Raw genomic sequence first — 27,440 nt, forward strand, 5'->3', positions numbered from 1 at the left:
AAGAGACAAAAGGGAAAACCCTTTAATCACAGGAAGTGCTATTGTTTTACACTTGATATGGACCAGGTATTTCTTTGGTCTCATCCTGAAAAAGTACAAATTACACACATCCCCACACTTTCAAAATATGCCAAAGAATTATTTATTAACATAGGACTTACAGATCACAAAAGAGAGTGGTACAGAAGAGCTGGAAAAAGAAGTCATCAGAATAAGCATGCAGATCAGTATTTGCAGAGGAATATACCAAAGCAAGTTCGAAAAGGCACATTCACACAGAAAATGTCTAAATTGAAAAAAAGACATCAGAAAAGCAGCCAAAAAGAAAAAAATACTGATAATAAGGCGCTGATTAAAATACAACGATTTTCAATGTCAAAGAAGAGCTACTTTACAGGTAGGTAGGGAGCTACAGAAGTCTTGCTAACCCTTTGAGAGTGTCACAAATGAGGGTAAGCTCTTGCTGCCAACAAAACCAGATGATTGTAATGACTGCACATCAAGATGCTTTGGGGCCATATTAAATTTAGTGGTGGGGATAAAGCAGCCTGGATGAAATTATATTGCAGCAAGGGCTCAAAGGGTTAAATGTAATAATACGCAGAGAAATCAGGCAATGTTATTATTAGTATTATCTACCTTCCATACAAAGAATAATTGCAAGAGTTAAAAGAGACAGTATCCCTTTCAGAGTTAAGTTAGGGTTCCTCAACAACGCTAAGGTCCAGAGATAGCAATCTGCTAGGTTTTATTCTCTTTTCATCAGCCCAGTTTTTATTTCTCCAATGAGAAGTTATCTTTAACCCTCAGACCAAGAGAGCATGAGATACTGCAGTCAATGGGAGGATAAAGAAAAACCAAACTGCGTTGAAGAAGTCCCTGCCATTTACCTTCTACAGTACATTTATGCAGCAGTTTTGCCCAACAACAATATAGCCCATTGGTCAGACATCAACCCCTTGTGACAACCGCTCTAAAGGGATACTGCTCTTTCTGACAGAAGGTTTACAGATCAAAAAGAGGAAACAATCTGCTTTTAAGGATATCCTCAAACTGAAGAGACTTGGCTTGAACATTACAGGTTCCAAGCTGGGAATGTTCCAAACATACATAAAAGAACATGTGCACAGAAGATTATTTTCACAGGTCAATCAGAACAAGCTCAGTCAAAAAACCTCCCCTCCCCAAATAAAATGGAAAAATTTTAAAAGAAGGAAAAAGAAAGACATCACAAACCTGATTAGACTCATCTCATAAAGACATCTAGCTTGGCACTATGAAAGAATATAGATTCACTTTCAGAAAAATAGCTTCTAATTAGTAACTTGAGAGTCCAGAAGGCTAGTATACATGTTATGAGATTTTTAAATAAAAATCAAATATTGTTCAAAAAAACAGAGCACTCTGCAACCAACCACGGTGGCTCAAGCAGCTCGTACAAAAAAGAGAAACAAAATCACCCTATCAAACAAAGAGCAGCAAAAAAATAGGAAAATGTCTGAGGAAAAGTACAAAAAGGAAGTCAACAGTCAGGGGCACAAGGAGCCCCGCAGACAGCCCACCGCCCTTAGACAAAGCCTCAGCAAGCCGCCACGGGAGACACACACGGTCTCTGAACACCTGCTCTCGATTCGGCACCCCATTTAAGGATACCTCCAACATTTCAACAGCCAAAGGACGGATGCGATTTTGTTTTCTGACTTACCAATGTGATCTATGCAAAAGCCGTAATACTCTTTAACATTTCTGCTGGAATCTGTAAACTTGGAAGTGTCTTACGTGTCCCTCTCTAGTTAGAAAAACAACAAACCCTTCATATGCATAATACGTTTTCTAGAATAATACAGTAATATTGAGATAGTTCTCATTATTAAAGGCCACAAAATGGGTTTATCTTTCTATATAACGTAGCAAATAACAAAACAAAATAAAAACGAGGACACTTGGGAATCTAGATTTTATGTCAGGAAGTTGGACTAGAGAATAAACTGCTACATGTAAATCCATACAGAATTTAAAGAGGGCTCCCTTATAGGATGTTTTCAAACATTTTATGAGAAAGTGAGTAGTTACCCTATTCTACCATCTACAGATGTGTTACAATTTAATACTTTCAGTAATAGAGTTAACGCTGAAAACCATACCTGAACTCCACTAACGACTCATGCCCTCCTCCTTGCCAGACCCTGGCACACAGGACATCCACACACAAGCTCTTTCCATCCTCTCTTGTGGGGATGTGGCAAACCACAGTACGACTGGCTAAACTAATTTTTACTAAGACTTGGCCTAACAAGAATCAGTTCTGTCAGCCAAACAGAATACTATATTGGCCGCTGCCAAACAGACCCAAGAGAAGAGAAAAGGAGAGGAAAACACTGACCTCACTCACAGAAATGGAGGAACAGTACCCACACTGCAAAAGTCTTTATAAAATTCCTGGTGATGTAGGGTTCATTTAGCAGTGGATTTTTATGTGCCTCTAACACCAAGTTGGGGTTAGAGTTTGAAAATAAAAATATTTTAGCTATCCAGTCTAAGTTCCAGAGTATTCATGGGATCCATATATCCAAGTACCCACAGAATTGAATTTAAACACTGCTTCAATGGGACTGACAATGAAGAGGTTATTAGAAATCCATTAAGGTTAAGAGCCAGAGCCTTACTCTACTATAAGTCAACACCCACCGAACCATCTTTGAAATCTACATCACCATTACCAGAGTAGTCTCACCAATTCCTCACCTGCAGCAGGAGGATGCTGGCCACTAACTGTTGGTAAATCCAAAGAGCTATCAGACATGACATGCTTAAGATCTCCTCCCACATCAGCCAGTTTCATGTCAAACTGAACAGAGAGTGCATCTTCAGAGTCCTCCTTGCCAACACTGCTGCCACCAATGGAAGGGAGATCCAAGGACTTCACTGAAGCAGAGTCTTCTTTGGTGTGTCTGAAAGCCACTGATTTCTCACCCAGAGATTTGTCTGAGTTTATGGAAGAAAATTTACTAGAGTGGAAGTCAGCAAAATCATCATCACTTTTTCCTGAAGGGGTATTATCTTTCAGTTCTTCAATACCCAGTCCAGATCCTTCCAGAGAAAGTTGTTTGAAGACATCGTATTTGGTGGACGTGGCAGCGGAGTTTTGTCCACTCTTCACTGTGCTGCTCGAGCTGCCACTTAGAGGAACAGGACTAGCCTCCTCTTTAAGGGCGTCATATTTATCATCTGCCTTTTGCTCAGATGAAACAGAGCTATTACTGAAAGCCATAAAATCTGCAAAATCATCCTGTTCCCCAACAGATGCTGGACTAGAATATTCCCCAAAAAGGTTGAATTCTCCAAAATCATCAGCCAAACTAGACATCTTAGTTGATGCCAGTGCTGTCGTAGCTGCAGCAGATCCTGTTGGCTGTGGCCGTGTGGAAACAGATTTGGATGCACTAAAAGCAGCTGAAAAAGATAATGGTTTCTCGCTGCTGCAGTTAACTGAGGAAAACATATCAAGGTCTGCTAAGTTCAGAGGATTCTTCACTTGTGTTTGTTGTTTCTGTTGTACAGCTCCTGAGGGGAAGGATGCTGGAAAAATTTGGTCTTTTGTTGGTGGCTCTAGTGGTGATAGACTATCGGCAGTTTTAAAATCGGTGAAACCGTCATCAGTGCTCGCAGATCTGAATTCTGCAAAGTTTTCTCCTGAAAGAGAAAAACACAGCAAAATAAATAAGAATGCTGAGCTGAACACCACATGATGCACAGCATATTAAATTACAAGCATACTTTTAGAGACTTGCCCCTCACTAGCTTGACATTATTCAACCGCAGCTTACACCCTACCAAAACAGCTCTTTGGACACTACACATCTGTTTCTGTGCCAAAGGCTAGTGATGCCAAAATAAATAAAAATCAAACCGAGAGCACCTAACCATGTCAGTTTCGTTTGCTCATTTTAACGTGATACGTGTCCTAGTGCCATACCCTTCAAGTGGCCAAAAGCACTGCTCTCGGGACTTTTTTCTCACTACAGCCAGCTGGCCAAGCACACAAGAGAAGAAGAAATGGGTGCTGGAGGTTCCTGAAGAGAGAGACATTAAGATGATCCTTTAAAGATAAAATGTTTTACATGGTGATCAATCAGGAAAAAAGTATCATGGGTGCTCTAGTGAAGTATTACGAAAAATCCTGCATCTAATATTTAGGATGTGAAACACCTTGCTCAACTAGGTACTTCAGGCATACTGTTAGATAATTAAGTGGTCTTGCTCAAGTGCGTGGAGGCATTAATTTGAAGCTAACTTTGATGAAAAATTATGAAAAGGTATCTACTTATTTGCAAAGCATTCATTCCAGCTAAGGACACATTTTAAAGTGGCTTCTCTATATAACAAATAAGCCGAATCGCACAGAAAAAAAATCTGTGAGCACTTGGGCTTATCTCGAAATCAGCCATGTCACTGTACCAACTAGTATTTACTCTTATTTATTAAAATTCAAAAGGATTTGAATAAATACAACTCCACTATTAAAAATTTCAAGGGACAGTATTTAAACTTTATACTGTGCTACTCTGAGGAAGGAGTTACTGAAATGTTTTTGTTATTATTTTTTAGAGAAAATAGGTACTAATGTATTTCTAATAAATAATTAAATAGACTCAGTTAAGATGTTGATAAAAATCTGAATCCATGATTCTAAACAGAGTTTCTTTTCTTTATTATGAGAGTGACGTTATCACTCTTAAGTATGAGGTTAGGAAGCAGATGATCTCAATTTTTCTAATGGTGTCTGAAGGTCTTCCATAAAATCTACTAGATTTTACCAGGTAATGAAAATCAGAGCTAAACCAAATATAAATATAGCCACACCAACATCACTTATTATTTAAAAATATTAATGCTATTCTAAAACATAGGCTGTAATTCTTCATCCATTTTTCAAATTCTATTTGTCCCTAAAAATGAGATATAGAGACATATGAGCCATAAAAGTATACTTCAAACCAAAATCTGATTCTTAAAACTGTCATTATAATAAAACAGGCTTTAAATATTTAGTGCTTATAACACGATACATACTTTAATAGAAGAAAAAAGCATAGGAAACAATGGAAGCTGATTTTTCCTCTTAATCTGAGACTTAATTCACCAGCATAATTTATCAACACAGAGAAATCTATTTAATATTATTAGGGAAATTTTAGAAAGAGAGGAACAGCATTCATAATTTCTGTATTTTATGTTTTTAAGACATACCACTAATAAGACTAAAATCAATTTCACAAATTGACAGGAGAAGCAGATGTAAAACTTAAAAAAAAATTACCCTGTTTTAGGTAAGTATATCACTGATAATATTTGTATCATTTCCCTAAATGAAAACGTCATAAGCAGCCGATTTTGTCAGTCTAAATTTTTGATGTGCTACTTTGAAATATCTGTGAAATTGACAAGTTTTGTTTTGTTATTTATTTTTTTTTTTTAATTTTTTTTTCAACGTTTTTTATTTATTTTTGGGACAGAGAGAGACAGAGCATGAACGGGGGAGGGGCAGAGAGAGAGGGAGACACAGAATCGGAAACAGGCTCCAGGCTCCGAGCCATCAGCCCAGAGCCTGACGCGGGGCTCGAACTCACGGACCGCGAGATCGTGACCTGGCTGAAGTCGGACGCTTAACCGACTGTGCCACCCAGGCGCCCCTGTTATTTTTAAAAAGAAATCACCACAGCAAACTAAACTTACTGAGGAATTGTAAACGTTTCCATTAGAAATGTAAGCTGGGTGAAAGGGTCAAAAAGAGACAAAATGGGTGGGTTTACAAGTTCAAAAGCAACATGAATTTGGGAGCAAATAAATTAGTTGCAGTCATTGGAAGCTTGCATATCAGAGGGTACATTAATCCTCTGAATCCTTCTGAATCCTCATAAGTTTCCCTCTCTACTTGTCACTTTTTACGTCTTAAAAACATTTCAAAAGAGATCACATTTGTCATCAAAATGTAAGCAGTACCTTAGTGCTGCTTTTATAGTACTTTAGTAACAGAACCCCAGATTGTTGCTGACATTTTTGTTGGTGTGCTTTCATTCCTGACTTAACTTTAAGGACTTCCAGTAGAGGTGCCAACTTTTTGTTCATTTTAGGAGAATATATTTTATTTTATTCTCGTTAAAAATACATTGGCCTGAATGCATCAAGTGTGTTGGTGTCTTAGAATTTACAAAAAAATCATATAGTATTGTGTTCAGAACTGTGCGTTTCGTAGGTTACTAAGTGACAGAGCTTAGTGATATTTCCTTTTTCCCAGGAATAACACCCCTATGATATGATCATTAATACCACACTACACAAAAAACTCTGATAGTAAACCATGCTCTTTACTCCAAACTCACTTTGGTCCAAGAGGTGATGAAAGAACTGCTAGGAGTCAAAGACCAATTAACAAGCCAAAAGCTCCTCTAGGGTTTTATCTCTGTACTCCTAGTGCCTAATATAGGCACTGAGGAACAAAGTTATTACATCCTAAAGGCTTGAATGCAACAGAAGGAAATACTTCTAGAACCCGACAGCTATAAGGGATTGAATATTTTTATTTTTTTCAGTGTTTTATTTATTTATTTTTGAGAGAGAGAGAGCGAGCGAGCACGCACACACGAGAGCATGTGCACACGCAGGGAAAATGTGGGGTTGGCGGTGGGGGGCGGGGGGGAAGGGGGGCAGAATCCCAAGCAGGCTACCCTGCAGAGAGCCCACACGGGGGCTTGATCCCATGAACCGTGAGACCATGACCTGAGCTGAAATCAAGAGTGGGACGTTTAACCGACTGAGCCACCCAGGATTCCCAAGGAATGAATATTTTTAGGACAGGTGGATTTTTCCTTTTTAGAGATATTTAAGTAGTACACTTTTTCCTTGAACTTTTACTCCTACATTACCTTTCCTACAATCTCCTCTCATCCCCCTCCCTTGGACAGAAGGGTGACAACAAATGAGTGAAGGATATTCTAAATTTGAGCATTCAGTACACAAAGACAGTCTCCAGGAAGAAATCCTCATGAGAGTATGCAAATTTCGTAGCATGCGCAGTTAAGCTGTGAAGGACATGATTTGACCTATGGATTATTTAAACCCTACACATATAGTTAGGATTTAACCACAAACATAACTTTCGGTCTTCACACATACGGTTCTTAAACTATCATTCTGTATTCCCTTCTACTCTCTTTAAGCCCTTCTATAAATCCCGCTTACTTCATCTTATTAAATTATAGCCACGTTTGAAAATCTTGAAAAGACTGGTTGCTGCAAAACTTCTGCACAGTCCACAGATCGCTGCACTGCCAACAGTTCCAGTTCTTGTTAAACATTAAAATAACTGAGGACAGTCACAGCCTTCCATTTGATACAGAAGTCTATCCGGGCTTGAAGGTTTCCAGTGAAAGGGAACATAACTAGCTTCAGAAGAAATTGCCTCAATTTGGAGTTTGCCCTAAATTTTAGAAAAGAATTTCCAATAACTAAACCATATTTTGTTTCCTTGTAATTTCCAGAGGCACAAAGCCAAAAAACCTCACCCACACAATATAATAAAGACATGTTCAGGAGTGTCCCTGAAAGAATCATCAAAAATATCTTTTATTAAAAACTGAGGGGCGCCTGGCTGGCTAAGTTAGAGGAGCACATGACTCTTGATCTCCGGCTCGTGAGGTTGAGACCCATGTTGGGTGTAGAGTTTACTTAAAAATAAATGAATACAATTTTTTAAAAATTGAAATTTATCCATTTAAGGAATCAAAAACTTACCTGAAGTTTTACCCTCTGCTGTCTGTTCAAGTTCTCTGAAAGCACTGTATTTATCACCAGGCTCTATGATGAAAAGACAGAGTCTATTAAGAATATGAAACTTGAGATTAAAACTCAAGGAAATAAGGCGGACTGGGTTAACTGCACATACTTGACAAGTGGTGTAAGCATTTTATACATTTCTCATAAAAGGCCACCATTAAAAAGGTTTACATTCATAAGTTTATGAACTGACAACGTGTTTTTACCTCCAAATGGAATGTTACTTTCAGAGGATTTGTCAGCTGCAATTCCTTTAAACACAGCATACTTATCCATCGAAGCTGATGCTTTAGTGCCAGGAAGGGGCATCAACAAAGAAGGGGCACTAAAAGGGAAAATGAAATATTTCTTAATGACTAGAACATTGAATCCTTCCCTTATCATCAAGTAGGAGCTTAGAATTAAAATGGCAAGTAGGTACCTGATTAAAATTCATGGTTCCCTGCCTTAAAACTCAGAAACTATATATATTCACCACAGAGGTTTAAACCCTTTCTCTTGGGAAAATATATTGAAATACCTCCCATGTGAGAGGGATTATTGATTATTGATTATTTCAAGATTTCAATCAAATCTTGATTATTTCAAGATGGGTCAGACCGATGCTGACCATCTAATCATCTTTGTAAACCACGAAAACAATTGGAATGGCACTGGAAATAGATTCTCATAGAATGATGACCTCCTAGAATGTTAACTTAAGGTCCGTAACACTGGAAAAGTAAACTGTTCCAAATATGTAAACCCAATATTTTAGAGTAAATTATGTTAACCTTAGTACAAATCATTCTTTAAAATGGGTTCAGAATGCAGAGGTGGAATAGTTAAGATAAAAATCTATTTATGAAATGTTGTTCAAGCCAGGATGTAAATTGTTCTTATTTGATCTTATTGCATTGCTTACTGGCAGAAGTTCACACATCTGATAAACAGCGGTGGAGTTAATACAATTTACATTTTTACAAGGATCACATCAGCGGTTCCAGAAGCTATCTTTGTAGCAAAACAACAATCACTTCAAAATTAGATAAAGATACTTTTGCCTGTGGACATATTTCTCGCTGGATGGAAAAATAGTATAATGAGTAGTATCTGTGTGGGTAATTCTTGGATGGCTTAAACACATACTATAAAAGCATTGCCTTTTTTTTCCTCCTTATCACACCCAGGCAGCTCCCTGGAAGAACAACTTTACATATGAATGACTACCTTCCCCCACTAGTTTGTGTCATTCAATACCACACACACAAGTTATAGAAATGGATTTCTATTGAGTTCTTTGCCCTGAAGCAAAAATCTTTCCACAGTCATTTAAATCGTCTTATCAGGAGCCTACAAGCAAGGTAAAAAACCCAGCTCTTGCACAGGCATGCTAATGGAGGTCCACAGTGCTTTAGGACTCAGTGTATCAAATATTAGAATTTCACATCACTACCAAATAGTTGCTACATATTTGATCTTGACAAACAGGTCATCGCCTATACATCATAGGTGGATTTTTAAGTTTCATAAGTAATTAAACTACAACTCATTGAACAGCATGTTACATATAAATAAAAGTAACTAATATTTGAGAAAAAACATCACAAAGTTGAACAATCAATTTGTTTTTCATGAATAGCCAACTTTAGTTGTGGTCTTATAAAGCCCATTGGTAAAATCTTCTACTAAATGTGACATTTAATTGATTATTATTGTTTAAAATTCTTTTCAGAATTGGAAAAAAAATAGAGGAACTCCAAGGTAATGAAATACTGACGGAAGTCAACAAAATAAAATTCCACTCAAAAAAGAGCAGACTCAGACTGTAATTTTATGCATATTACAAATGAGTAATTCATTCTAGTTCCCTGAAGTTATTTAAAAAAACCCAAAAAACCGTAATCACCATGACAGTGTTTATGCCAGTTATATAAAGTAGTTATCTATTCCAAACATGAGAACTGTTACTTCTACTCTTTAATACTAATGAAAGGTACTCAGTGAGGAGGCATACTGTTTTAAAATTTAAGAACCTTAAGAGAATTTGGCCAAAAAAAAAAAAAAAGTATTTGCTTTTTCTCTAGTGAATCCATTTGTTTTACAATCACTCCGTGTGGCTGTAGTAGATGCTTTTACTTAGTTGCTTACCCTGCTAAATGTAGAGACATTTTAGAAAACAGGCGTGAGCGATAGAAATTTGATCAAGGCAAAAGGACCCACAGCGACCACCTGGCTGAATAGACATGCCCATGGGGTGACCACCTCAAATTATCTATAGGCCCTAAGGGACCAATGGGCTACTTACAACCAGGCAGGCACAGTTACCAAAAAGGGCAAATTCCATTCTTCACCAGCCATAACTACTCCTCTTCCCCCTTTAAAAACGGCCCCCACCCACTGCCTCCTGGCAGATGGTCTCTCCTTTGCAGTCTTGCCTGCCCCTCCCTTGCAGTGTATTCAGTAAACTATCTTTGGGTGAATCCTTTCACCTCCCCACATCACCAGCTTCCACCAGATCATTGCCTGGCATTTGGGGGCTCCCATCCGACTGGACAGACGCCACACTAAATACAGCCATTTAAAAAGTAAAATGAAACTAACCAACTCAAACCCCTACTACACCTTAATTCTTTGTGAACTGTTTTATTATCAGTGCCCCATATCTGTGATGTTTATTGTTCTAAGCTCCCCAGTGCCCAGCACACAGTAAGTATTTTCTGGATGGATAAATGAAAGACATTGCTGACTTCCAGATCCCCTTTCATGCTGGCTCAAGTGCTCTTTCTCCTTTGATATCCAGTTCAACCCTGAGCCTGACCAATTTCTCACACGCACGCTTTTCAGTGCCTAACTCTAAACCCAGAGTACACCTCAACATCTCACAACAGGATTACTATGGCAGCTGAATTTATCCCACACAGTAGCAAGATCACTTTCATCATGCCACTTCTTATTTCTAAAATGCTTGACAGATTACGTCACAAATCCTAAGACATCCCACATTGGTGCTGCCCTTAACTAATGAGATTTTTTTCACAGACTAACAATACTCTCTACTCCAGCCTACTTCTAACACCATACTTGCCTTTTCATCTTCTCTGACAAATAATGCCCATTTTTTGCTTTAAAAAGCTGCCCAAAGCAGTCTCACTTAAGCTCAGCTATTTATACCACGATTTAATAAATATCCCTTAAAATAAACTCATAATATGCATTACAGATCATAAACTAGGGAATTCATTATACATGTACACACACACACACACACACACACACACACACACACACACACTGAGGGACCAATTCGAAGAGAATTTCATCAGATAATATAAATACTGAGATAAAACTAAGCTTCTTTACAGCAGGAACTGTGCTTTCTGCTTCTGTATTTCTAGTGCCTACCCCAATGTCTGGCATACAGCAGATGGTAAGTAAATGTTTTTGAATGAATAAATAAACAGTGAATGTGGATTCTTAGACATGAGCAAAATGTTTTCATGTAAGCATGGAAGTAATCAAGTCAGAACTGAAAAACAAGTCTACAAAGTATGTGTATGAAAGTAAACTATTATGTGGAGATAATGCCACACAAAATTGCTAATATTCCATATATCTCAGTCTGGCCACCATCTTACAACTTTCTATGCCCAAATTTCAATTCCATCTACTGTTTTTTTCCAGAGGAGTAAACCACTAATTTGGTCAATCTGGTTTATAACCTTCATGCTACATCACATTCACCCAACAAACCTTTATTAATTATATATCATGGCTAAGTACTACATATGTAGCCATGAAAGACTATCTTCAGGAATGACAGCCAAGTGAGACAGAGAGTCAGATAAACCAGTAATTATAATCAGGGCACAGACGTCCATAATGCACCAGGGCAGTAAGTGGCCCTCATCTTTGAGGTGGGGACTGAAGTGGTGAGGTTAGTAAAAACTTCCTATGTTAAACTGATTTTTGAAATAGAACTAGAATTAACTACAGAGAGAATTTCAGATTGAAGAAGGTAAAGGGTCAGAAGCCTGAAAGAGCATTAGTCTGGAGTTGCTCTGGCATGGTTGGGACATGAGCTGTAGGGAAAGGGCAACAGTCAAGAGACTAGGCAGGAGCAAGATCAGACATAGCCTTTTTCCATGGCAAGCAGAGAGTACAGAGTCGATGGTGGTTAAAGGAGAGAGTGAGGAGCCAAAAATAAATAGCATGTTTCTGATTTAGTGACTGGACATGGTGACATGATTCACCAAGGGAGGGAATGGTAATTTAACAAATTTTTATTTAGCTGAGTAGCAAAATAATGAATCTAATTTTATGCAGGTAATGTGAGATGCCTTGGGTCATTCAGATATGTTATAGATAGCAGAACTTACACATTTTATTCAAAGGAAAAGATCTGAAAAATATTACGTGTCTATCAGGTCAACATGTGTGTGCTGGTGTAGTGGGCTTGGAAATCCCAGTACTTTATAGTCCCACCACTCAAATGTTTCTATGTGTCATTCCCTATAATGCCTATCCCTTGGTTCTTGTTACAGTGTACATGCAGGAAGCGTCAAAAGATACTCATTTCGTTAAAATGGAAAAGATGAATGATACTGCACAAACAAGGAACATAAGAAAAATGATGCATGTATCCTGACAAAAACAAGTTCCAAAAATAACTGAAGAAATTCATATTGCTTGCTCAAAGTCTGGTATATTCTACTCTGTGGAAGAAGTACTATCTAAAAACTTTTAAAAAATGATGGAAAGTATTGGCGACATATTTAGATTTCTGAGTTAGGATTTCTGTGGAGAATCAGCAGTACATTATATTACAAAAATATCAAATTATGTTCCCCTGCCTAAATAGCCAAAGGCTTGCATTTGCTACAAGTACATGAAGTCATCACTGCAAAGGTGCACTCTACTATAATCAGGTTTAGGACAGGCAAAATAAATAAATAAATAAATAAATAAAAATTAAATTAAATTTAAAAAAAAAAATATATATATATATATTAGCAAGCAGGTGTATACTGGGAGGAAATGGGGGTGCTCAATTGTTAGGTGGACTAAGGGGAGAAAAGTTTCAAAGGTACAAGTATGAATAAAGAGGGAATAATCAAGGAAAGCATGAGAGTAAGAAGTCTTAATTTTCTTACTTAGGCTTCTCACTATTGATGCCTCTTTCTCAATTATTAAATACAATGTTAACTATATTCAGCTCTTTTCTACCTGCTTCCATGCTGGGAATTACTTGTTTTTGAAGAAGCAGGCAACTCTTGGAAATCACTGAATGAATCATCAAGGGATCCTGACTTAGAAGCATCTTGAAAATCCTGGAAGTCGTCTTCTTCTGGTTTTACCACCTAGATTTGTAGAGGACATTTAAATAGAAAGACTGAATTGATAAAATAGTAACTAACAAATTCATAACTGTCAACCTCAAAAATTACCTTTTAAATCTTCCCATTTAGGTACCTATATTAGGTAGGTGTGACTGCCTAAGTTTAGAAGAATGCACTTTAGGGGCGCCTGGGTGGCTCAATCAGTTAAGCATCCGACTTCAGCTCAGGTCATGATCTCTCAGTTCGAGGGTTCGAGCTCTGCGTCGGGCTCTGTGCTGATAGCTAGGAGTCTGGAGCCTGCTTCAGATTCTGTGTCTCCTTCTCTTTCTGCCCCTTCCCTGCTCATGCTCTCTCTCTCAAAAATAAATAAACATTAAAAAAAATTAAAAAAAAAAAAACGCACTTTAGATATAATACCAATTCAAGTATCTAGGACAAGAATCTGTCTTGAATTTTTAGATACTCTCTTGCACAAATTGTAAAAGACTGTTTAAAGAACTAATCTATACAATTTTTAAATAGACAAATTACATTTAATAGATTACCGCCATCTTTAAAAAAACATTTTATACATGATGTAAATTATATGAGTAATGCAAGCTTGTTATAATCCATCATGTGTATGTATAAAGTCAACAGTGAACACTGACTCCTAATCACATGATCTGGAAGTAAGTAATGTGAATAGTTCATTTGTTTTATTAAAAAATGAGTTTATACTACATTGTTCCGCTCTTTAAAAAGATATAATAATATCTATAAAGTGGACTTTTCCACGTTGCACATGTAGTAGTTCATTCATTTTAATAATCAAATGTTTACCACTGTATTAATGAAGCAAATTTTATTTAACCTTTCTTTTTGTTAATGTTTATTTATTTATTTTGAGAGTATGAGAGAGAGAGCATGAGCGGTAGAGGGGCCGAGAGAGAATCCCAGACTCTGCACTCTCAGCTCAAACCCATGAACCATGAGATCATGACCTGAGCCAAAATCAAGAGCTGGACGCTTAACCAACTGAGCCACCCAGGTGCCCCATAACTTTCCTTCTTTTTTTTTTTAAATTTTTAAAATGTTTATTATTTAATTTTTGAGAGAGAGAGAGAGAGGGAAAGGGAGAGAAAGAAAGACAGTGAGGGGCGCCTGGGTGGCGCAGTCGGTTAAGCGTCCGACTTCAGCCAGGTCACGATCTCGCGGTCTGTGAGTTCGAGCCCCGCGTCAGGCTCTGGGCTGATGGCTCGGAGCCTGGAGCCTGTTTCCGATTCTGTGTCTCCCTCTCTCTCTGCCCCTCCCCCGTTCATGCTCTGTCTCTCTCTGTCCCAAAAATAAATAAAAAATGTTGAAAAAAAAAAATTTAAAAAAAAAAAAAAAAAAAAAAAAGAAAGACAGTGTAAGCAGGGGAGGGGCAGAGAGAGAGGGAGACACAAAATCTGAAGCAGGCTCTAGGCTCTGAGCTGTCAGCATAGAGCCTGATGAGGGTCTTGAACTCACAAACCACAAGATCAAGACCTGAGCCGAAGTTGGATACTTAACCTACTGAGCCACCCAGGAGCCCCTAACCTTCCTTCTTCTGATGGACATTAAGCTATTTATAACTGTTTACTCTAACAAACAATGCTATAACAAATATCTTTGCATATTTTTGCTAATTTAAGTTACTATTTCTGTAGGATAGATCCCTAATAGTGTGACTGCTAGGTCAGAAGATACAGACATTTAGAATTTAGGTAGCTATTACCAAACCTGCCTTCCAAAAAGGCTGTACCAACAAACTATTTTCCCCCACATTTTCACTAAACATTATGTTTTCTAAATTTTTTGCTAATCTGAGAAGTGAAAAATAAATGGAAGCATTTAAATTTCAGGTTTAGTAGCTTCCCCAAAAGACACAGTCTAGGAATTTAGTTAACCTTATTAAGCTTGATGTTTAAAACGTATATACTATAAAGAACTATAAACTTCTAGCCAAAATTCAAATCTCTTAAGGCTTAAGAAATTTCTTTTTTTTTTTAAATAAAAAATTAGGGCGCCTGGGTGGCTCAGTCAGTTGAGCGTCCGACTTCGGCCCAGGTCATGATCTCACGTCCGTGAGTTCGAGCCCCGCGTCGGGCTCTGTGCTGACAGCTCAGAGCCTGGAGCCTGTTTCAGATTCTGTGTCTCCCTCTCTCTCTGACCCTCCCGCATTCATGCTCTGTCTCTCTCTGTCTCAAAAATAAATAAACATTAAAAAGAAAAAAAAAATTTTAAATAAAAAATTAAATTTTGTATTATTTTAATACTGCCTAATTTCACCTCCAATGTCCATCATAATACAGCAATCTTCTCTGCATCCTTGGAAAAAAGCTGCCCAGATTCACTTTCAGGGATTCTTTGGAATACATATAGCTTCTGCATTTACCTGATTCGCAGGGTAAGTTGGCATGAAGCCACTGGAAGCCTGGGCTGCAGCTCCCCCAACTGGTCCAACAAGGTTAATGCCCATGACCGGCTGTCCAAGGTTGAGGGGTATGGAGCCGGCAGGGCCTGAAGACATCCCAGTTGGCTGACTCACCGCAGTAGGCAAAGTCATAGGAAATCCACTTAAAGTTGGAACAGGAGCAGCTGGAAATTGGTTTAAAGCATCAGGACTCATGGCAGGAACACCTCTCTACACAGAGCAGAAGGAAAATGGAAACATTTTAGGGGACTGCAAACCACATACAGTCTAAATCCAGCAGAGAGACCTAAGTGTAAAATCTGTAATCCTGGTATGTTTCCACTCTGACTCCCAAAACTCATGAATTTGATATAAGAAAAGAACTTACAAGGTTAACGTAGACCTAGTATCAGGCAAAGAAATGGATGACATATAACAATTGTGGCAATGCACTCTCTGACATGTTTGGTTAATTCATTATAATCAAATCATTTAAAGTGATTCTGTATTATGACAAAAATTGCTAGCAGATCAAGAACACTTTAAGGAATTTTAAACAAGGACTTCAAAAACATAAAGAGTCATTTCATCTATTACTAACTTTCAAGTTCATAAAGGATACAGTTAGGTCAGAGAATGTTAATACATTTAATAGTCTTTAAACAAAGGAACATTTTACTAGCATGTGCATGATGCAAACTGTACATTTTTGAAGTACTGTATCCTAAAAATAATCTAAACTTTAATATACAAGGAGTTCTACATGGTTGTAGTCAAAAGGATTTATATTGAAAAGTTATTTGATCTAACTTAAGAAACAGTGTCTTGGGGCACCTGGGTGGCTCAGTCGGTTAAGCGTCCGACTTCGGCTCAGGTCACGATCTCGCGCTCCGTGAGTTCGAGCCCCGCATCGGGCTCTGTGCTGACTGCTCAGAGCCTGGAGCCTGTTTCAGATTCTGTGTCTCCCTCTCTCTCTGACCCTCCCCCGTTCATGCTCTGTTTCTCTCTGTCTCAAAAATAAATAAATGTTAAAAAAAAAAAAAATTTTAAAAAAAAGAAACAGTGTCTTACCTGTGTTACCGCTATCATGGCGAGAACAGTATAAAGTTCTTCCTTAGTAAGTTTGCCAGGTGTAGTTCGATTAGCCAAGGCCCATATCTGTCCAAGAGTTTCCCTGGGCAGTCCAGATGACATCAGAATGGGATAAAGTTTAGCAGTATCTATTCCAGTTGGGGTCACTGTGATTTCTAAAATTTTCTTATAGGCATCTATCAAAGGAAAGACCAGATTACAAATGTAAACATATTATAAGTGATTGCTATTTTCTGTTGTCATTGTTGCTTATATAAGAATAATCTTGGGTTGCCTGGGTGGCTCAGTTTGTTAAGTGTCCTACTTCGAGTCAGGTCATAATCTCATAGCTCGTGGGTTCAAGCCCCAAGTTGGGCTCTGTGCTGACATCTCAGAGCCTAGAGCCTGCTTTGGATTCTGTGTCTCTTTCCCTCTCTGTCCCTTCCCTGCTCATGCTCTGTCTCTCTCAAAAATAAACAAATATTAAAAAAAATTTTTTTTAAAAGAATAATCTTAGGTCAAACTGCTTTAATAGAACTGAAAATGTGTCAGGGTTTGAACTGCTATAAAGATCATTCAATTGGAAATATCCAATATAATTAGGGTCTGGAGCTTAGAAGACAGGATGGAGCGTGGTAAAATGAAGATTTGGGGCCAAAGGTCAGAGAAAGTCTTATAATTCAGGAGAGGATAGTAACAACACTAAAATGGAGGTGGTATAAACAGATGCTTTGGACTTTATTTTTTATGTTTATTTATTTATTCTGAGAGAGAGAGAGAAGAAAAATAGCTCAAGCAGGTGAGGGGAAGAGAGAGAGGGAGAAAGAATCCCAAGCAGGCACTGCACTGCCACTGCAGAGCTCAACACAAGGCTCAGACTCACAAACCGTGAGATTGTGACCTGAGCCGAAACCAAGAGTCAGACGCTCAACTGACTGAGCCACCTAGGCACCCCTAGATGCTTTAAAAGACAAGTTGTAGAATAATGATGGTGGGAATAGTTTGAAAACAGTGGTGGGGAGGCAAGAATTATACCAATACCACCTATCTCCTGCCCCAGTCAGAGTCTGTGAGAGAAAACATCACTGGGTAAGGTGCTATGGGAATAGAGCCTTCAGAGAAAGGCAGTTTCAGTAAAGGTGAGAAAGCAGAATACATGTTTGAAAAAAGGAAGGGACTGTTGGGAGTTTTTCCACAATAAAATGGGGTTTCCAAAGGACAAGTTGGGAAAGGCTATTAGAGACGAGGTTGTCATATAAAATTTAGGACGCCAATACTGCATGGGACACACTTCTATACTAATTAATAATTTACTATTTACCTGAAATTCAAATTTAAATTTTTTTAATGTTTGTTTATTTTTGAGAGATAGAAACAATCAGCATGTGAGCGGGAAAGGGGCAGAGAGAGAGGGAGACACAGAATCCAAAGTAGGCTCCAGGCTCTCAGCTGTCAGCACAGAGCCCCACGCAGGGCTCGAACCCATGAATTGTGAGATCATGACCTGAGCTGAAGTCAGACGCTCAACCGACTGAGCCACCCAGGTGCCCCTACATCCAATATTTAAATATGGATTATAGGTTAGTAGGCTGGCCATAAGAACACATATTTTGGCTAGGAAACTATGTGTGCATGTATGTTCACAAGGAGGGTACAAAATGAATATAAGCTGGCAGAAAATGGACAGAACTCCAAAATTTACCAGATCTGGCTTTTTGTTTGTTTGGCTTGAAGACAGAGAAGAAGATGATGCAAATTATCTAATGGGCACTTGGAAGAAAACCTATTGTTTTATGTACAGCTGAAGTCTCACAGGATTTGGGGAAATTAGCCTTTCAACTGAGTATGTGATAATGATGTAAAGTAGATATTACTGGTTTTTTTCCAAACAGAATTTCAGGGACCCTTGCATGACTTTTATTTAATCAAGCATAGAACAACTTTAGTCTAATGATCAATCTAGAAAACCAAAGATCTGATGAAAGTTACCTTTAGATTTCAAGGGATTGGCAAAATAGAGCAAAATGAACAAGACACAATATATTAAAACTGATTAACATATGCTGCTGTAATAGTCATTACTGTATTCACATCAGCCATGGCTTAGACTATTTTCTGGTATCAACTGAATACTATCACAAAATATGCACCTTCGTGATTTTATTGGCTCAACAGTTAATAATCTCTACAAAGAGAAAAGGAAACATCACCTCCCAATGTTGACTGAAAAAGATGCCACTTAGTCTTTCACTTCATATATTACATGATAAGTCATAAGAATAGATTTTTAAAATATATAATCACCAAGAGTTCATAAAATTGCATTAAATGTATTAATACTATTATTGGTAAGTTATTAATAATCTATGAAATAAATAATAATCTTTTATTTATAATAATTTTTTTTTTTTATTTTAGAGAGCGCATGCATGAAAGAGAGCATGTGCATGTGTGAGCAAGAGAGAGGGGGAGAGAGAGAATCTCAAGCAGGCTCCACGCTCAATGTGGAGACTGACACAGGGCGTGATCCCATGACTCTGGGGATCATGACCTGAGCCAATATCAAGAGTTGGACATTCAACCAACTGAGCCATCCAGGCACCCCAATAACCATATCTTTTAAAGCATGGTAAATCTAGGGAAAGCTTTTAGAAATAAAAGTCTATGATGGCTAATAAAACATTAAAGCAAAACATTTTTCCTACATTTATATAGCCATTTCACCTATAAGGCTGTCTTAAATACTGGATCCTTTTTAATTTTCTGTACTCTTTCAGAAAAGAATAAACAAGAAAAAAGTAAAAATTTCTTCTGCATATTTTGTAATCACAACAGTAAATATTCACAACTACGTTTTCAACATCTGAAGCAAAATATCCAGATGGGAATCCTAGACAAAGTAGCTTTTTTACCTGGAACCAAACTCTCATTGTAAATCCAAGGCGGCATTCTGGGCTGAACAGGATCCTGTGAGGGAAATACTCCCACACCTAGAAGATAAGAAACATTATTTAATGTACATAACAGTCCATGCAGAAGATGGGGAAATCGCAGAGTCACTGTTTTTTATAAGAGCGCTGGCTGGAGATACTAAAAAAAAGTCACCAATACAATGAAAATATTTGGTTTCTAAATTTCTCTTGTACGTTAACTATGTCCTAAAGAGTAAACAAAAAAAACCCCTAAGATGTACCAAATCAATATTCTGAATCATACAAGGCTTGCACCATTTCATGTGTGTTACAAATTAAAGAAGAAAACATGACAGCTGGTGGTTTAAAAATTACCTATGTAAAAAAATGTAATTGCTCAAGCTTTACCTGCAGCTTTTAATAATATTTCTTTGTACACTCTGACTTTTTTCCACCTGAATATGACACTGCTGCCTTGGACATATAGGATTTTTTATTCTGTTCAGTAAAATATCCTCCAAAAGTTTGCCTCCTAGGCTGCCCAAATTCTAATTCATCTCTGCAAGCTAAGTTTATAAAAATTTGGACCTTTTAGGCAGCAGTGTGTATGATTTATTTCACAGAAGCAAAATCATATTCTCATTGGTGACTTTTCCAGTTAAATTTTAACTTTCAACCCTTATGGAAGAATAGAAAGTGTAAGAAAGGAAAAAGCTTTTATAAAATAAAAGGAAAAGAAATTTTAAATCAGGAATAATTCTGATTAAAAAAACTGGTTATCAAACATTTTTAAAAGGAATAACTGTGGAAAGAATTCAGAGCAAAATCGTAGGGGTTAATTGGAGAAAGGAATGCATTAAAAATATTTTAAGCACAATACTGATTAGCAAAAATCAAGCAGCATTCATTTTAAGATTAATGCTTAAGGTGTTAGCATTTGAGCGATATTTGGTTAAATAAACTTTGGCTGAATATTTCATGAGCTCACCACTCTCTTCAATGGATAGGTTTTGGTCTGAAGTCTTTTCTGCCTCTGCAATGGTGGTACCACTTACACGTCCATCTATAGCACCCCCGTTTTTGGCCGTTAAACTGGGATGGTTCTTACTGGAACCTGGGCCTAGGGCTTTGTGACCAACGTCAGAGGTATTTAATTTAATTTGTTCCTGCCCAGATGAACTTATATCACAAGATACTAGGAGCTTCTCCTCCAAGGAAGGGCCTAAACAAACAGCATGAAGGATTATTTGTATATAATTGCAAATTTCTGATTTTTTTGAATCATCCATTTCCACCCCCAGGTTCTAAAGGGTAGACCCTGCCACACATAATGTAGATTTTTGAAATAATCCAATCACCACACACTTGTATAGGACCTGAAAGGCTTTAGAGAGTTTAGAGAACTTAAAACATCATTACCTACTTTGGTTCTCAGGAATTCTGTAAGCCAGCAGGTCGAACGGTATAGTGGAAGGAGTACTACCTTAGAAATCTGGTGACTTACACCAGAGAGACACTTCCCCTCACGGCTAGGGAGGCCCCTGGCCAGTAACATCACCTCTGGGTCTGTTTCTACATCTGCCAACTGAGGAAGTTTGGACTAAGTCCATATCTGCTACAATCTTTCTCAGCACAATGTCTCAAGAAGCAGTGTATTAGTGCCTCCCATCCCCTTTGGTTCACAAGTGATACACCTGAGGTTCAGTTTCAAAATTTGTCCAAGGACACACTGACAATAAATGGAGAACCAGGCATCTGACCCCCAAGTGCTCTACCACCGAACCAGAGAGCACTTTCTAAAGCAACTCTTCTTGGCTCGTTACTCTGAACAAAATATTGGTGATTTTCCCAAACAAGAGAAATCTCATGTAGAAATCAGTTTGCTTTTAAAGTTCGAAAGTGATTTAAATAGCTCCTAATTTAGGAGCCAAAGTTTTAAATCATTTTTCCAGAATGTGAAGCTCCCAGAATTAAAAAATCGATATTCTTATTTTGGTGAATTTCAATAGTACTCATATATTCCGGTACACATTTCCTTACCAACATCAGTGTATTACTCTACTTATATAAGAGAAGTAAATTATCCTAGATTATTTTAAGAATACTTTCATTAACATTCTAGGAGTTACCTGCTTTCTGTACATTGTATGAGGCTGCAGCAGTAGAGAAAGAAGGAATTTGCCCAGGGACACCATGTAAGGCAAAAGACACTGGAATCTGACCTGGAGGGAGAGGCTGTGCTCCAGCCTTCTGTGTATGCAACTGGCCAAATGGGGTGGTGGGATGGAAAGACTGAAAAGGCTGGGAAGTGGAAGAAGGACCACATGTGGGAACTTCAACGGGCCCCTGCATAAAGTCACTGAATTCTTCTTCATCAAGAAAGGCAGGTGATGGGGAGACAGTTTTAGTAGAATGAGATGGTGTGGGATAATCTGCAAAACGGAAAATGGCAATGAAACACACGGAAATGAAAATCAACAAGGAAAAAGAAATTAAGATGCAGTACAATCCCAAAAGAATATACTGAAACATGAATAACAGAAGTGAACAAGAAATAACATGTAATGACAGCCAAATGGAATTATTAAGTGAATGAAAAACACTTTGATGGCTATTTACACACAATTCATTTCTTTTCAAAAAGCAGTTTTATAGCTATTTTGCATTTTGTTCAAAAACAGAAAAATGTAAAACTCAAAACTTCTTTCCTTCTTTTATTAGGTTAATACCACTTTTTTCCTCTGAGACCACTAGTAATTTACATGAAAGTAGTGATTACTTTTTTTTTTTTTAAGTGGTGATTACTTTTGACACCCAAGTGATCTGTTGCATAATATCCTCTCAACCAATATGTTCCATATATTAGAAAATCTACCTATATGTTGCTGAATATGTTTTGGACAAATATATACTCTGATGATTAATTATGCCAGTCACAAACAATGCATGATACATACTTGTCATTTTTGATGTATCATGACTAATCCATACACTTTGCATATGTAGTTCACATCAGTGAAGTTATCACATGAGGAATGAAAATTACAAAAGAATATTACACACATTACCAAGGTGATATTATAAAAAGCATCAAAATCAGGATGCCATAAAGAGCTAAATCAAACAACTCAACAGTCCTTTTAAGAAAGTAAACCCTGAATGAGGACTATGTTTAAAAGATCTTTGGCTCTAATGTCTATCAACATCATTGGGGCTTTTTACTGTTAAATGTGAGATTTACTTATGTAATAAACCTTCTCTACAGGGGCATCATTTAACAATATCATTTTTGCTTCTTCATATTTTTTCGAAATCCACAAAATTTAAAAAAAGCAACTTTAAAAAACTAGAGTCACATAGAGGGGTGCCTGGGGTGGCTCAGTCAGTTAGGCGTCTGTCTAACTCTTGATTTCAGCTCAGGTCACGATCTCGCAGTTCATGAGATCCAGCCATGAGATCCCCCCTCCCTCTCCCCTCCCCACCTCCGTCAGGCTCTGCACTGACAGTGCGGAGCCTGTTTGGGATTCTTTCTCTACCTCTTTCTCAAGATAAATAAATATTTAAAAACTAATACATAAAAACTAGAGTTACACATAGGCAGATAAAGGCAACATCATCCCTATCTCCATCTCTGTCCTTCCATCATCCACATCCAGATTCAAACTGGACTAAGTACCTCTCAATCTGCCCTTTTTATTACTGTTGAGGTACAGCTAACACATAACATTATAGTTTCAGGTGGACAACACAGTGATTCGATATTAGTAAACACTGTGAGATGATCACCACAGTCTCATTACCATTTCACCAAAGTTACAAAAAATTTTCCCCTCATGAGAACTTTAAGCCAACTTTCAAATATGCATTACAATATTATTGACTACAGTTCCCATACTGTACCTTACAACCCCATGACTTATTTTTTCTTTTTTTTAATTTTTAATTTTTTAATTATTTTTTAAATTTACATCCTAATTAGTTAGCATATAGTGCAACAATGATTTCAGTAGTAGATTCCTTAGTGCCCCTTACCCATTTAGCCCATCCCCCCTCCCACACCCCCTCCTGTAACCCTGTTTGTTCTCCATATTTATGAGTCTTTTATGTTTTATCCCCCTCCTTGTTTTTATATTATTTTGTTTCCCTTCCCTTATGTTCATGTGTTTTGTCTCTTAAAGTTCTCATATGAGTGAAGTCATATAATATTTGTCTTTCTCTAATTTCACTTAGCATAATACCCTCCAGTTCCAACCACGTAGTTGCAAATGGCAAGATTTCATTCTTTTTGATTGCCGAGTAATACTCCATTGTATATACATACCACATCTTATTTGCCCATGACTTATTTTATAATTGGAAGTTTGAACCTCTTGACTATCTTCACCCATTTCACCCACCTCCCCACTCCACCCTGGCAACTACCATTCTATTATATTTTTCTGTTTGTTTTTTTTTCTCAGATTCCACATACAAGTGAAATCATATGGGATTTGTCTTTCTCTGTCTGACTTATTTTACTAAGTCTAATACCCTCAAGATCTATCTACATTGTTGCAAATGGCAAGATTCCATTCTTTTTTATGGCTGAGTAGTATTCCGTTGTATACATATACCACATCTTTACCCATTCATTCATCAAGGTACACATAGGTTGCCCCCATACCTTGGCTATTTATGGCTGAGTAGTATTCCATTGTATACATATACCACATCTTCTTTACCCATTCATTCATCAAGGTACATATAGGTTGCCCCCACACCTTGGCTAAATAATGATGCAATGAGCATAGGGGTGAGTATATTTTTTTGTTAGTGTTTTCATTTTCTTTGGATAAATATCCACTTGTGGAATTGCTGGATCATATGGTAGTTCTATTTTTAAGTTTTTGAGGAACCTCCATGCTGTTTTCCACAGTGGCTGCACCAACTTATATTCCCACCGACAATGCATGAGGGTTCCCTTTTCTCCACATCCTTGCCAACACTTGTTGTTTCTTGTCTTTTTGATACCAGCCATTCTAACAGGTATAAAGTGGTATCTCATTGTGGTTTGCAATGTGATTTGCATTTCCCTAATGATTAGTGATGTTGAACATCTTTTCATGTACCTGTTGAACATCTGTATGTCTTCTTTGGCAAAATGTTTACTCAGATCCTCTGTCCATTTTTTTCCATTAGATTTTTTTTGCTATTGAGTTGTAGTTCTTTTTATATTTTGGATATCAGCCCTTATGGATCTATGATTTGCAAATTATTTTCTCCCACTCAGCTAGTTGCCTTTTTATTTTGTTGATGGTTTCCTTTGCTGTGCAGAAGCTTTTTAATTTGATACAGTCCCGTTTTTTAAAAAGATTTTTTAAAGCTGGGGCGCCTGGGTGGCTCAGTCGGTTAAGCGTCTGACTTCGGTTCAGGTCATGATCTCACGGTCTGTGAGTTTGAGCCCCACGTCGGGCTCTGTGCTGACAGCTCAGAGCCTGGAGCCTGCTTCAGATTCTGTATCTCCCTCTCTCTCTGACCCTTCCCCATTCATGCTCCATCTCTCTCTGTCTCAAAAATAAATAAACATTAAAAAAATTTTAAAAAAAAAAGATTTTTTAAAGTAATCTCTACACCCAATGTGGGGCTCAAACTCACAATCCCGAGATCAAGAGTCATATGCTCCATTGACTGAGACAGCCAGGTGCCCCAAGTCACTTGTTTATTTTTGCTTTTGTTGCCTTTGATTTTGGAATCAGGTCCAAAAAAATATGGCCAAAACCAACATCAAAGATCTTATTGCCTATGTTTTCATTGAAGAGTTCTATGGTTTCAGGTCTTACATTCAAGTCTTTAATATATGTTGAGTTCATTTCTGTGTATGGTGTGAAACAGTGCTCTACTTTCATTCTTTTGCATGGGCTGTTCAGTTTTCTCAACACTGTTTATTGAACAGACTGTACTTTCCCCATTTGTGTGTTGCTTCCTTTGTCATAAATTAATTTACCATGTACAGTTGGATTTAATTCTGGGCTCTCTATTCTGTTCCACTAATCTATGTTTCCATTTTTATGCCAATATCATACTGTTTTGATTACCACAGCTCTGTGATATAGTTTGAAATCAGGGTACATCACGCCTTGAGCTTTCTTTCTTAAGACTGTTTTGGCTATTCAAGGTCTTTCAAGATTCTATACAAATTTTAGGATGGTTCTATTTTTGTGAAAAATGCCACTGGAATTTGATAGGAATTGCGCTGAATCTGTTGAATGCTTTGGAAGACATTTTTAACAAAATTAATTCTTCCAATTCATGAGCACAAAAACATCTTTCCTTTTTTTGTATGTGTCTTCCTTAATTTCTTTCATCAATGTCTTAAAGTTTTTAGCATACAGGTCTTTCACCTTGTTAGTTAAATTTATTACTATTTTTATTACTATTTAATTCTATTTGATTCAAGGGTAAATGAAACTGTTCTCTTAATTTCTCTGATAGTTTGCTCTTAGTATATATAAGCACAACAGATTTTTGCATGTTGACTTTGTACCCTATAACTTCATTGAATTCGTTTACCTGTTCTAACATTCTCTTGGTAGTCTTTAGGGTTTTCTATATGTAAAGCTTTTTCACATTTTTAGCTACTTTAAGTTGTTTTAACATTCATGAAAGTCTAATGTCACAGAAGGAGTCTTTTTTTAAAAAGGTTCTCATCTGCCAGACTTCAAGCTGTATTACAAAGCTGTAATCATTAAGACAGTATGGTACTGGCACAAAAACAGACACTCAGATCAGTGGAACAGAATACAGAACCCAGAAATGGACCCACAAATGTATGGCCAACTAATCCTTGACAAAGCAGGAAAGAATATCCAATGGAATAAAGACAGTCTCTTCAGCAAGTGGTGCTGGGAAAACTGGACAGCAACATGCAGAAAAATGAAGCTGGACCACTTTCTTACACCATCCACAAAAATAAACTCAAAATGGAGGAAAGACCTAAATGTAAGACAGGAAGCTACCAAAGTCCTTGAGGAGAAAGCAGGCAAAAACCTCTTTGACCTTGGCCACAGCAACTTCTTACTCAACACGTCTCCAGAGGCAAGGGACACAAAAGCAAAAATGAATTTTGGGACCTCATCAAAACAAAAAGCTTCTGCACAGCAAAGGAAACAATCAGCAAAACTAAAAGGCAATCAATGGAATGGGAGAAGATATTTGCAAATGACATATCAGATAAAGGGTTAGTATCCAAAATCTATGGAGAACTGATCACTCAACACCCAAAAACCAATCCAGTGAAGAAATGGGCAAAAGACATGAATAGACACTTCTCCAAAGAAGACATCCAGATGGCCAACTGACCCATGAAAAAATGTTCAATGTCACTCATCATCAGGGAAATACAGATCAAAACCACAATGAGATACCACCTCACACCGGTCAGAATGGCTAACATTAACAACTCAGGCAACAACAGATGTTGGTGAGGATACAGAGAAAGAGGATCTCTTTTGCACTGCTGATGGGAATGCAAACTGGTGCAGCCACTCTGGAAAACAGTATGGAGGTTCCTCAAAAAATTAAAAATAGAACTACCCTACGACCTAGCAATTGGACTAGTAGGTATTTATCCAAGGGATACAGGTGTGCTGTTTTGAAGGGGCACATGCACCCCAATGTTTATAGCAGCACTATCAACAATAGCCAAAGTATAGAAAGAACCTAAATGTCCATTGATGGATGAATGGATAAAGATAATGTGGTATATATATACAATGGAGTTTTACTCGGCAATCAAAAAGAATGAAATCTTGCCATTTGCAACCATGTGGATGGAACTAGAGGGTATTGTGCTAAGCGAAATTAGTCAGAGAAAGACAAATACCATATGGCTTCACTCAAATGAGGACT

General features: G+C 37.6%; 1 protein-coding gene across 17 annotated transcripts in view; it reads right to left on the bottom strand.

The window, feature by feature from the left end:
• The window catches only part of SYNRG (synergin gamma), an 87,106-nt gene that overhangs the window by 31,594 nt on the left and 28,072 nt on the right, over positions 1–27,440 (bottom strand). For 6 of the 17 annotated variants that reach the window (XM_058704209.1, XM_058704213.1, XM_058704208.1 and 3 more), the window contains exons 7-15: positions 21,683–21,985; positions 20,542–20,775; positions 19,554–19,631; positions 16,642–16,838; positions 15,553–15,801; positions 13,042–13,175; positions 8,043–8,161; positions 7,795–7,857; positions 2,746–3,693 (exon numbers count right to left, since the gene is read on the bottom strand). In XM_058704209.1, coding sequence (XP_058560192.1) covers positions 2,746–3,693; positions 7,795–7,857; positions 8,043–8,161; positions 13,042–13,175; positions 15,553–15,801; positions 16,642–16,838; positions 19,554–19,631; positions 20,542–20,775; positions 21,683–21,985 — 2,325 coding nt within the window. The remainder of the gene's footprint in view (positions 1–2,745; positions 3,694–7,794; positions 7,858–8,042; positions 8,162–13,041; positions 13,176–15,552; positions 15,802–16,641; positions 16,839–19,553; positions 19,632–20,541; positions 20,776–21,682; positions 21,986–27,440) is intronic. The other 11 variants (XM_058704223.1, XM_058704222.1, XM_058704221.1 and 8 more) reach the window with 6 other exon arrangements.

This window comes from Neofelis nebulosa, chromosome 16, assembly GCF_028018385.1.
Source record: "Neofelis nebulosa isolate mNeoNeb1 chromosome 16, mNeoNeb1.pri, whole genome shotgun sequence".
In the NCBI taxonomy this organism is placed as follows: domain Eukaryota; kingdom Metazoa; phylum Chordata; class Mammalia; order Carnivora; family Felidae; genus Neofelis; species Neofelis nebulosa.